The 13,305-nt window shown below is 38.1% G+C and overlaps 1 protein-coding gene across 1 annotated transcript in view; it reads right to left on the bottom strand.

Annotated features, from left to right (window-relative positions):
• THSD4 (thrombospondin type 1 domain containing 4) overlaps positions 1 to 13,305 on the bottom strand; it is a 234,124-nt gene that overhangs the window by 114,870 nt on the left and 105,949 nt on the right. The window contains exon 7 of the mRNA XM_066196706.1: positions 10,961 to 11,097. Within this exon, the coding sequence (XP_066052803.1) occupies positions 10,961 to 11,097 (137 nt within the window). The remainder of the gene's footprint in view (positions 1 to 10,960; positions 11,098 to 13,305) is intronic.

Here is a 13,305-nt window from a genome sequence, read left to right as displayed (position 1 = left end):
ATCTTTCTTCTGTTTTTCATAAGGTCACCATCTCAAGCTCCAGCACAACAGTTAATGGAACGAATAAATTTTAGCCTAAAATAGCTTTCGGCAGCAATGAAATTGCTCAAAATGGATCAATTTGCTACAGAATTTGTTGAGATGCAGTCCTGGATTCTCTTCTAATAAGTATGTTTACTCAATCTTCCCCTATCAGCCACCTCTCTTCCTTGAGGGAACAGTGCCACTGCCTCTTGTTCATATTGTTTTGGATCATGAAAGCTCCTAGAAAAATTTAAAGAGCTATTTGAAAAGATTACCTTTTTTCAAAAGGTTGATTTCTTCTAGGAAACTTCATTTTTCAGTATGAGTAAAATCAATATAGAAGCTACACCTGGTTACTGAACTGAGGAACAGAATTACAGTAATTGTATAACCCTTCACCCACAGCAAATGGAAGGCAAACCTATTATCCTGAGTCTCTAGCTGCAGCAATTCCAGGCTGCATTATTTCCTCCTTGACATGAAATAGCATCATAGTCACAGGTGGTCACTGTTTTTTGGGGAGTCTGCAATAATGTAGTCTCACATCCAACCCCTAAGTACTTTCAAACCTTAGCAAATAGCAGTTGATTTAAAGCCATGTCCTCAAGATATTTGCTGTACTGCACATATTGCACAGGTGCGTGAAACAAACATTTACTCCTCATATTACCCAAGCTGTGTAAGACTCCAAAGTCCCCCATTATCTCCTCCACAGAATGCTATTTCTTACCTGTGTGACTGCAAATCCATGACAGAACTGCTCTGAATATCATCGACAGAAACATCAAGTAAATTACAACTAAAAAATTCCAATTCTTCTTTTCATTGCACTTTCCACTCTACTGAAGTAGGTAAAACTGTGTGTGCTAAAGGGTACAAATCAGTCATACCGATATGGTGGGAAACAGCCTTTTAGGAAAACAAGATTACATTCATTTATTGGAATCTTATGTCAAGACAATGTCGAAGAAGAAGCATCTGCTTTGCAAGAACATGCATTTAACATCACAGCAGGAACTTAGTCCCCTTCAGAAATGTTCTGCTAAGCAATTCTTCCACTTTGCATTTTGTAAGATAGCACCAAGGCACACTTGAAACATCTACAGAAATCCATTATACTTGTGTGTAAAGGCCCACACCCCTCTACAGAAAACAGCTTGGATACAGGGAATACACACGGACAGGAAAGGAAAAAAGTGCCTCTGTCACAGAAACATTTGGGACTGGAGGACTGCTTCTAGTCACAATTAGTTTCTTAAGTTGCTCACTAGAATTCTGCAGATATTTTTCATATTTAACACAGGAACCAAACTGATCTGCACGTTCTCACCTCTGTCACCACAGGTCCTTGTGTGTTCATGACCTTGATAAGAATAAGCCAGACTACACATAAATAGCATCACCAACAGTCCAATATCAGTGACCAACAAATCTGACATTTCTGATTTCTGCAAGGTCACCAGCCTGGCACACAACAGTTACTACAATTACAGGCACAGCTCTAGTATGGAAAGGAAAAGGCAATGTCGGTAAAAATATTTTATATTTTACACAAAAAAAACCACATTTTTGTTTCAAATTTATCTTTCCATGGTATGAGATACATACATATGTATGTTTCTGATTTCCACTTCACAGGATCTGTAAAAACTACACACAAGGCAAACTACTCTAAAACACTCTCAGTGAACTCTTAGGATCACTTGAGTGTGGACACAACAACTTTAACCTTGGCCACATTTTCAATTCATGAAATGCACTTAGATGCCACATTAAGCTGCTTCAAACTAGAAGCCAACAATGTCACGCGGCAGACATTATTGATACATTTAAATGCGCCGTACTTTAAAATTAATCAAGTTTAATGCATGTGCTCTAGTAGTTTTTTTATGGAAGGCTTTGAAACAATCAGGTGTCAGTGTTACAAAGAGGGAGCAGGAAGTTATTCACAAGCATTTGGATGACTCCACTGTCAGGGTATAAATGCTAGCAAGGTATAAATGCTCCAGTTCAAAGACACCATATTGTCAGAACCCCAGAAAATTGGAATGCTTCCTCATCAGCAAGAACGTGGTATAGTCCTGTGACTGCAGAGAAGCCTGTAGCCATAAAAAGGATTAAATATGTCAGTCTTATGTAATACCATCACATTTCTGTTTCGTTCAAGTTTTGATGTCATTTCTGCAAATAGGAAAAATCTGTTGCTGCAATAATAAAAAAGTCTGAGATGCCAAAATAGGGCACAGGCTTCCAAACCAATAGACTTTTTAAGAAGGTTTTGAGCTCACCTCACTTGTTTTGTGAAACAGGAGCCAATAAGCGTGATCTTGTCAGTTTGTCATTTCTCTCAGCAAACATGGAAGCTGGAAATTTACATCACTTTAAATGAAAAACTAAATTATTGTACATTCATGTGACTCCACTCTCTAGGACTTCAAAAGTCAGACACCCTGGCACTTGTGGGGAGAAAAAAGAAAGAGAACTGTAGAGGCAGTTTCAGTGTGAAGCCATATGAAAATCTGGCTGATTTCAGGTTCTGTTAAAAATTCAATTTCAGCCAAGTTTGAACAAGCTCATTTTGATCTAGCTGCACACCATTTTCCAATCTCTACTCTTATTAAATTTCACAGACTGAGGTGATATGAGATGGCATCCAGGATATTTTTTTTTTATTCTGAACTTTTGAAAAAAGCTCAAAACCCCTTATGTGAAAGCTTAAGCAATGTGAAATTTAAACAGAAGGGAACTCTGCACAGACATCTGTGAAACTGAATTCTATCTTGTAAACATCTTGTAAACATGAGCTGCTGCATAAAAATTCAAACTCTGGTCTCAGCAAAGGGTTAAGACTCAGATTCTTGCTCTCCCTGAGAATATTCTCCCATACCTTTGTTTGTCTGAAAGGCAAAGCACAACTTCCTGCAGATGAGAAATTACACAAACCCCAGCTTGTAACAGAGAAGCACAACACTGTTAGTTTGCCTTTAAGCACATTTCACTACCACTAGGACACACAAATTACATTAATCCTAGGAAAAAAGATTTGACACATAATTCTCGTTTTGAGATGGAGGATCTGGGCATTAAAAGCACATTTGGAACAAAGGTGCATCACATGGAAGAGATGAGAACCAGTTGCCAGCAAGCCACCCAAGGGAGGGAAGTCACAAAACTACTGGGCTCCACCTTGGTTAAAAAAATTGGTTCTTAACAGAATTGCTTCTTAACAGGGCTACAGAGTCTGAAAAAACAGCTTCTGGGTGCAGTTTGCACACTCAGCAGACACTCAGTGCCCTTGCACGATGCTAGACTAACAACAACCAGAGGGTAAACGAGATATCCAAGGTCCCACAGGAAATCCACTGCAGAGCAGCCCAGACACTTTGGCTGGAACAGGGATCTGCATCCATCCCAGCTCTAAGAAGCAACCAAGCAGGCACTCTGCTCAGCCCAGGGACTCAGTCTCTCCATGAGACAGTGACACAATGGCACCTGCCTAACTCAAGAGTTACAGTTTTTTCATGGTTTTGGTCTAACACAGTAAGTCAATATTTCAAGCATATTCTAAAACAGCTCCTCAACTATTTGCTCTGGCTGCATCTATATTTGTGTTTGCAAGTGCTGCATAAAAAAAAAAAAAAAAAAGAAAGAAAGAAAAAGATACATACATTTAACAACTAGAGCCTCTATGGACCTTCTTCCCAAGGATTTATTTATTAATGTGACAAACTTGCCTATCCCGGTCTATCGAAATTGTAATCTTTGTTTTAATAGAAGTGTCTAAAAACATACTGGACCCTTTCCAGGCTCTAAAGTAATATTATAATGTAGTTAAATGAAAACAAAGCCTAAATACTTAATTTCCTGTAGATTTCCAAGATTGCTGTTTCAGTTTCCTGACTAAATAATAGGTATTTTGGAATATTCTGTTGCAGTTATTAGCATTTTCAATTTGCTCCTAAAAGTCATCCAAACAAAATTATGCATTAACTTACTCTTTGGCTCCTTAGTAAAAATCAGCTTAGGTCAGACAGCATTTTGCTGCACTGTCATCGCTTTCTAAAAACTCCTCTATTTTCAGAAAGACCTCTGGGTTACTGGTTTCTGATAGTTTATTATAATTAATAAGGAAAAAATCCTAGTGCCTAAATTCTGAAGTTCCTGAAATGACTGAATTGTGACAAAATTTTCATTTAATCAGTGATTTATCAGTAGTAACAATAAGTAAAATACTACCAATACTCAACTGTCACCAGGTATGAGAGTATTGCAAAACAAAAAAAGAGATGAACAAACCTTTAGCAATAAATCCACTTCCATACTGTATTTCTAAGAACTCTGACTTTTAGATGAGGCCTGAAATATCACTAGTCAACAGAGTATAATTGCTAACACTGCTAGCAAAAGGGAGCACAACTGCAAACAAAGAAGAAAACCTGATCTCCAGACCACTGACATCACAGGAGGCAGCATGGATTGAATGTGACAGAACAAATCAAATTAAAATTAAATACTAATTCCATTTATTGTTTCAATTATTGTTTTAGCACTCAGCTTATAAATCCTCACACATGAAAGCCTTTATTTTTCCTCAGAAATGTTCATAAATAGCCCCCCTTCTACTTCATGACCCCACTTGCCATGAGAACACATTAATCTAATAAGCTGTCTCTAGCATACATATGTCTTCTTTTTAAAATGTATAACTTTAAGTTTTACTGCACATTCCAACTCTACTGCAGGTTAAATTCTAGTAACAGACACCCTGCAAGCAAGCAGAGAGAAAGTACACAACCAAAGCAGAAGTCTCCTGAAATATGTGATATACAAGCTTGCTCTAGTACTGTACCATTCTTTTTTATTCCCCTTGCTCTTATGTTTATCATGATAAAATAATTTGTTACTGTTTACAGTGACAGTCTTCTAGTATAAACATTAGCAGACAACAGTAAATTCAAGAACAGTTTCTTCACTTTTATTTTTGTGCATGACATAACACCCCTTCCCCCGTAGTAAGTGAGTTCCCCTTTCCAGAATTTTCCTGGGACAATGGTACAAAACTGATGCTGCCCATTCAGAGCCTCTACTGCCATAGAACACATGGACAATAAGCCAAACTCAGACACTCCCATGTGAGAGACCTGTCTGAGGGGGTCTGCTGGCAATCTCTACTTTCAGGCAGCTAACAAAGGTGCCAGGATCCTTTTAAGCACTCTGCAGAGAGGAATCTATAAGCCATTTCTGGGAGGCCCAAGCTAAGCACCACAGTGAGATGCTGCAAGTCAAATGGCTTGAACATTTCTAGAAGAAGAAACATAATTCAGCCAATTAACAGCGAAAGGTATCATTTATACTCCAGGAATAATTGTGAAGTTTTCAGCCCTCTTCTAAAGAGAACAAGAAAGAATACCTAGGCAGCCAGTCCCCTTCTTAACAGCTTTCTCTCCACTGCTTGCTTGGCCAGGTGTTCAACAGATCCCTTAAATGTAAGCTTCAGAACGTTACTTCTGCTGCACCCCTCTTTGTTTCTTTACAATAAAATCTAAATTACTTTGTTTCCTTTTGCTATTTAACCTCAGCAGAGTGGTCTTGCATTAGCTACATGACTCTTTTACAACTGCTTTCCCATACATGCATTGAAATCAAATGGATTTAAACTAGTTGAAATTTCTTGGTTGTTTTTTTTTTCTTTGAACTGCCGTAATGTAACACAGAACAGGTTTGGTTCTACTGGTTACTTAAAAGGCATTAACAATATCTTAGTAATTTCTGCATAAGAGACATGCCATCAAAGCCTTCACCTCCACCATGATGCAGAGTACACAGCTCTTCACTGGGTTCCTCTTGGAAGGACAGTGCTGCAGTCTATCTTTCTATGGGCTACCATAGCTTGTTTTGTTAAGAGTGCATCCATGAATACTTTGACAAGGGACTGAGAAAAAGGAATAGCTGAAACAATGTTTATTTTTTATTTTTATCTGAACTCTTTTTTTTTTTTCTTGTCTACACTAAATTTCCCCATCACAGAAAGCCAGTATTATGGGGGGGGGGGGGGGGAGGAGGGGGAAAAGCAGCAGTGATCATGAGTTCAGTTGTTTTTATGAACAACCATGTGAAGGGACTAGTGTGTTACTGAATATTTCTTCATAAACACTCCCAGCCTCCTTTTTTACCAGTGTACCACAGAACTTTCTCTTGTTTCTTTAAAACTAAGCTGACCATTTGGTTATTCCAACCCAGGGAATAATTAATTATTCATAAACAAACCCGACTTCACTTTCAACATGGCCCAACAACATACAATATTTCATTTTCTACTCCATTGCTATCCCCAGCATTCTTGAAAACTTTAGATTTTTTTCAGATTTACTTTGGAATTATTTTAAGTACACCATTTTCAAACTAGTTCAAAGAGAAGTGTACCTTAAGAATAATAAAATTCCCTAATTGTGTCACTTAATCATTAGAGATAACAGCATTTGCTTTCAGAACAACTTCTGTAGTGATAGAATTAAGCTCAAAGCTGGGATGTGTTTTCTACTGACAGCCAATCTATGAAGACAAAGGCATACTGCAGATAAGGATTACATTCCATCTTTTTATAAAGACATCCAAACCTGAAAAATTATTGGTCAAAGATCATATGCAAAAAAATTTTAGTGTTGCTTTATAAATGGAAGAAGGATAAAAGATTTTATAGAGAGTGAGGTCAAGAAATCTCACAGAGGTTTACTCTGTAAAACATTTAACAAAAACTATTCAGACAAAGGGAAGAAGTGGCAACAAGCAGTTATTTTTTAGCTCCCAGAAACCTGTTTCTTCCATTAACACCTTATTAATGCCCGGCAGGTGTTTCCCAATGCAGAGCTTGGCATTAGCAAGTCATTACGAAGAGAAACAATGAGGAGTCCTATTTCCAACAGCCAAGAAATTACAATGGTATCTATGAAAACGCAGAAAGAAGGAGAGAATGTTCTATTGTAACCATAGGTTTTTCACATTTATGGTATATTTTAGGGAGCAACCGTTCTTCCTGGAAAGAAAAAGCCTTCAACAGGGGCTACATACACAATATGAGCCTCTTTGAATGCATCCCACCTAATCTATAAAAAAGGTCTTGAGCTCAAACCACTGTGTCCTCAGCAGCTATTGATAAAAACCAAACAAAACAGTAAGACAAAAACAAGCCTTGAATATGAACAAACAAGAGATTTAATTTTCATTTTATTCTACAGTGCATTTCAGCATGTGAATGCCATGGGCTCCATGGTCTGGTTTTCCACTTTCACAGAGCATATCCTTTGTGCAGTCATATCCTGGGCAAAGTCTTGGTGACAATGCTCAGCAGAATGCACCTTCTCAACTCCCCCATGGTGTAAACGGTATAAGCCATGCACTGTTCCAAGGACAACTTTTAGGGTAAGATCAAGCACCTGGAAACAATTCCTGAAATTGGTCCTTCTCAAATACAAGCAACACCTGACACCACCCATCACTCACCCAGTACCAAACAGCAATGCTAACACCAAAGAACTGAGAGCCACCCCGATGCACAGACCGTGTTTCATGGGCACAGTTCTACAGGCTGCTTTCAAATTCTTTCAGTCTCACGACAGAAAACTTTACAAACTTCCTATTCAGTGAAGAATACACCCCCCTCCAATACAACCAAGCAAGATGAACAAGCAACTACACACATTTTCTGTAAATCAGGCGAAGGACAGATATAGGTATCTATGTGCCATTGCTTCTGGTTTGTTAATCTGGAGGTCAGGTTCTTTATTATATTAGTAGTGTTAAAAAAGAACACAGTAATGCCAAAGGAAAAAGGAGGAAAGTTTCACAGAAGTTATCACTGTACAGAGTACTCACTCAGAAGAACCTGTAAACACAAGAGGACAGAGAAGGGAGGGAAGTCTGGCTCCAGATTTAGGAAAGCACACACAGAAAAACTACAAATCCACACCAGATCTTTTTTCAATGTAAGCAATCAATATTGCACAGGAAAGCTGAGATTTCTACAGAAAACAGCTTCTATAACCTTACAAGAACAGCCATAGGGCTAATCTATATTCCAACATGTATCAGTTAAGAGAACAACCCTAAATTATTGAAAGTACACACTTCTCATTGTCCTGATCTGTCACTCTGATCCTACAGCCATTAAAAGTTCCCTAACTTAAAACAATAATGTCATCTATAGTTCTCTTACCTGGACACTAGCATACACCAACACAGTTCCAAACAGGAGCTGCTTGCCTCATCCTGCTTTTCTGATGGAGATTTGGCATGGTTGGCTATGCTTCCCATAGCTGACACAAGTTACCTCCCTAGAAAGTCTGCAAGGTTTCCAGTATCTGATGCACTCTTCTTTTTTATTTTTTAGGCAGGTAAAATCTCTATGACCAATCATTTTGCTACTGAAGTTACAGTGTGCATTCTAAAACTGTTTAGATGTTTTTCTATTAACTTCAGAAGGTAGCTGAAAGATGAAAACAAACTACATTCCAAGAGAAAATGTAATATAAAAATCAGGAGACAGAAAACAGTTGTTTCAGGCACCTTTAAGAGGAATCTACAGTTCCCACCCAGACAGAATTTTGGGTGAAGTGCTAAATAATCCTTTTGTAAAGCGCGCCCCCGCGTGGTAACCAACATCTCTGCAAAACCAATTTTCTTCACAACTCCCCAAATAACTTTTCTGTCTCTAAAACTACCTTGAGTCGGTGCTCACACCTGCCCAGGTACTGGGATGACTCCTCCTATTGCGAGTGTCCCAGACACATGCGAAAACACACGCAACATTCTGCCCTAGAGGCATATTTTACAATCTGTGGGCAAGGTAAACATTATTGAGAACATTCTTTTCTCACAGTTTGTTTATCGAAATCTCCTCAGTATTCTCTCTGCATTTTTCTTCTAAGTTTAAAAGTTGTTAAGACCAACCCACTGTCTCCAGAAGAAATATAAGGATACACTCATTTCACACAAAAGAAAAAAAAATCTTCAAGGAAGAAAACAAACACTTCTGACTAAATGGCAAGTTGAAGGAAATCCCATTGGCAGTCACTCTTTAATTTAACATCACTGTCAAAATGTAGAGTTAGAAGAGAAGTAGCAAATGAATTAAAAAAAACAACATCTACTCGGTAATACTGAAACATATTCCAATCATTTGTATTAGGAATAACCAGCTGTGGCACCAAATGAAATCTATTAAAAAACAAAAGTGGAACTCAATAGGACTGTCAACGAAAACATTTGTTTGCTTAAAAAAATCCGGCAGAAACAGTATTGTTCAAGTGTGCAGAAAACCAAACTTACACAGAAATAATGCAACTGATCGTCAAGATCATTGTTGTACTTCATTCTTCTGTGTAGGTAGAATATCACCCCATTCTTCCTACTTTGCCTAGTTTTCAAGTATTTAATTAATTAAAGAAGTTTTATTTTCATTAGGATGAAGTCTAGTCTAGACCAAGAAATACACAATCATTTCAAAGACAAGTGACCTTTTTCCTGTAGTACCTGCATTATTATATGTGCCAGTTAGGACAGTGTCACAGACAATATCTCCTTATGATGAAATACCCTAATGTGTTGGGCTTTTTCACTTCAAGTTTTTTTAAAGGACTATTTCATCTCATATATCATATTCTTTACCATATTTCTGAATTATTTTTATTACAGCAGCATTTTCCACCTTTTTTTTCCTCTTAAGGATAAGGTAAGCTGAAAATACTAACCAAAAACAATGGTCCTGGGAACAGAATAGATAATGGTTTGTAACATAAGGATATTATTGTTCTGGTAATGTAAAAAAATGTCCAACAGAGGGTGATAGAGACCATACATTCATTAGACACAACTCGATTATCAGTTTTCTGAACCAGATCAGAACTGCAATTAAAACAAGTTTTTGGCCCTTTCTGAATTAGTTTGAGATCAAGGAAAGCTTTAAAGCACAATCAACTTCACCCAGATCTACCCTGTACAATGGAAATTCAAAGCTATGGCTTCGCTTGCACTCAGAAACACAGAACAGAAACAAACATGGCATTGTCCAGATGTGCACAAGTAAGAGGGACATGCAGAGGACAAGGGGGTATTCATCAGTGATTTCCCCTGGCAAACCAACTATTTAAACTGAACTTGACCTTTCACTATTTGAGTTCATGAGTCACATCTGAGCCACTTCTGCATCTTTTGCCAACATATATAGGAATCAGCCAAGCGTCAAATGCCCTTTGCTAGGAATTTATTTCTTTCACTAACCTTACTTTAAAGATTACAAAATTTTTTTCTAAACACTGTAACATTTTGTTTAAAATTGCCACCATCTTACAAAAAGTGTATTTATTCATTGCAAATGGATACTGCACAGCAGACTGCAAAAAGTCAACAGAGCAACTCCTTCTGAACCCATGCAAAGTAACCACTCAAATGTTTTCTAAGAGAATACCAGGGCTGGGTAAAAGGAGGGCCAGTAAGACCTGAGGCAAACATGGCCCAATCAGAAAAGTTAGACTACAAGCAGCTATAAAGCAATCAAAAGAAACCATTCTGCTGCAGACTTTGAAAAATATCTCCACTCTAAAACTGAATCAAAGAAAGATATTGTATTTCTTTCTTATTTAAGCTTTCAATCTTTCTGTTCTGATTCTTTCAAAGAACCTCTTCTGTAGAAAGTAAAACGTGCAAAAAGCTCATTGGCAGTCATCTTAATTGTGGCTAAAACACCTCCTGAATCCATCCCTTCAACACTCCTTAGTTTGTTCTCAGTAAATACAAACGTTACTTAAGAAATCACCCAACCTGTAATAACAAAAGTTAATGTTCTTCACATCTACTTCAATAAAAATAAATTTAAAAAGCAGTAAGTTTAAGGCAGCAGTGCCCAGGTTTGGGCAGGCGGAGCAGGCTGGGCAGCCCTTACCTTGCACTGGCCTGCCACACAGATGGCCGTGCCGTTGGGCTCGCAGGGCGTGCCGTCGATCACCGTCTCCGCCTGGCGCACGTAGAAGCGGTAGCCGATGGCGCGGCAGTTCAGCTCACACTTCTGACTCCCCTTCACTGTGGACACAACACAAGGGCCCGTTACTAAGAGCACACAGCTGGAAATGGAAAAGCTCCTTAAATGAGCAGTAAGGTCTGAGGGGAAGAAACAAATATGCAAACAATGCAATGTAAGTGACCACATCAAATGAACGGTGAGGAAGAAACCAACTCCAAGGTAAACATTCCAACGCACCTTATGACAATGTAAACAATACCTCAGTTGTTAACAACTGACACTTCCCTAAATGACCAAGAGTACTTTTAGTTCATAAAAACATTGCCCAGTTAGTCTTCTTAAAGCATAGAAACGTGTTTTGGCATTTCATATCTCCTGAGTGTCCGAAAAATTACACCATAATCAGAAGGATGTGTGTCAAATCAGGCTCACTTACAGTCTCCCATCTGTTCAGGTCTGTTAGGCAAACAAACATCCAGCACTGAGAAACACTTTAAACAAGATAGATGCACATTTTTAAAAATTCTATTTTCTTCCTCTTCATATTTACAAGTTACACTTTAGTGGCTATTCCACTAAAAAATCTCAGCTCTTTCATTCTATTCCACTAAATTACGTTTTCAAAAATGTATAAAATGCATTATTATTCAAAACCCCGTGATTTCTGCTGAATCAATAGGATCTCAGTCCACTGAACTCTGGGTGAGAGGAACACAAGACAAGAAGCGGGACATGTTATCTTCTCCTGTGAAAATCTGTTCCTTGAGCAGATACAGTTTAACACTCCCCACAGCTTATGCTATCAGGTTTGTTAACACATTTGCGCAGCCTTTCTGTTGCAAATCATCTGTCATGTCAGAGCTGCTCTCAGCTTATTACCCCCATTTGCTAACTGTATCTTCAGTTTCTTCCCAACCTAGAGCAGCACTGATACACAGTGGCCAGGTCCAAAGAGAAATCCCTTTTACTTATGACAATACTTTCATTGCTGCCACAAGAATGAACCAAAATTCTTCTCACTTCATAAAGCTTCAGCTCAGCCCCTATACTGAAACTGAAACCAACTATTTAATCTCGGAGATGTCAAAGGAGATGCCATATGCCCTCGTTTAATGCTAAAACATTGCATTCACAAGATTTTCTACTTGACTTCAGTGTATTTCTCAGTCTTCAGCTAAGACATAACAAAAATCCCAAAATAAATAAAAGCAATCACTTCAAATGTATATTAAACAACTGCTTTCTGTAGAAGTACCAGATTTTCAGCTCAACTTCAGCTGCCCCCTGTGCAGACACAGGATTAATGGAGATCAATTCTGGTTTTTAGATTTTGCCTCACACAGCTGAACTCATTTAACTGCCACTCACATACATCATGCATTGTGTCCCACAATCTTCTGATAAAATCCACACAAACATTTACTAATTTTAAGGAAGGTCAAAGATCTGACTACCTAGTTTGGGTTTTTTTGTAGAAGTCATGCATGCCATGTTCAACTAGGTCATTCTTCCATTGGCTACTTTTTTTTTTTTTTATTATTCACTAGCTTATCATTCCAAGGACTTCACTTAGTTATTAAAAAAACCCCAAAAACCAATCAAAGCCCCAAACTGAGGTATTTCCTGCAGTTCAATCTCCAAATGTAACAGTCAGGCCTAATGATAAACTGAGCTTTATTCTTAGCAGCTTCATCACTTCACACATAACTATATTCAGAATTCCCAAATAAATATAACCCAGTTTCAGTGATTCATTACAATTTAAGTCAACTTGTCCTTTTCTGTGTCTGCAAGTGTCCTATTTTTATAACATACAAAGCTAGCAATCAAGCAGCACCTCTGGAGAGTACATTTTCTTATCTTTCCATTCCCTAAAATCAAGTCAAACAAGCCATTTAGGGTTTCTGAAATGTTCTTATCTCATGTGTTGGTTCCCTTAAGTTCAGTATCCTGCAGCATCACATTCCCATATTCTTCCTCTACTGATTCTCCCCCATAGTTTTGATATTTTAAAATATTTATTCTTTAAATTATCAGCTGGCCTTCTAGATCCCAGTAAAAGTTTTGTGCTACTCGGAGGTGAAAAAATTACCTGCTGGAGCATGGTATTTTTTCCTGGATCTCTCTCTTCCTTCACTTCTGCTGTGATAGGTCAGCCCACTGCATGGCTAACGCAGCACAGTAATAACACCAAGCAGACTGAGATCACTTGCTGTGTCAAAATATAATTCCCATTTCATTATTGCTGTGTTTCATTCTTTCTTATC

Source organism: Chamaea fasciata, unplaced genomic scaffold (genome assembly GCF_029207755.1).
Source record: "Chamaea fasciata isolate MVZ Bird 193981 ecotype frontalis unplaced genomic scaffold, bChaFas1.0.hap1 SCAF_14, whole genome shotgun sequence".
Lineage (NCBI taxonomy): Eukaryota > Metazoa > Chordata > Aves > Passeriformes > Sylviidae > Chamaea > Chamaea fasciata.
This window is presented reverse-complemented; position numbering and strand designations above follow the sequence as displayed.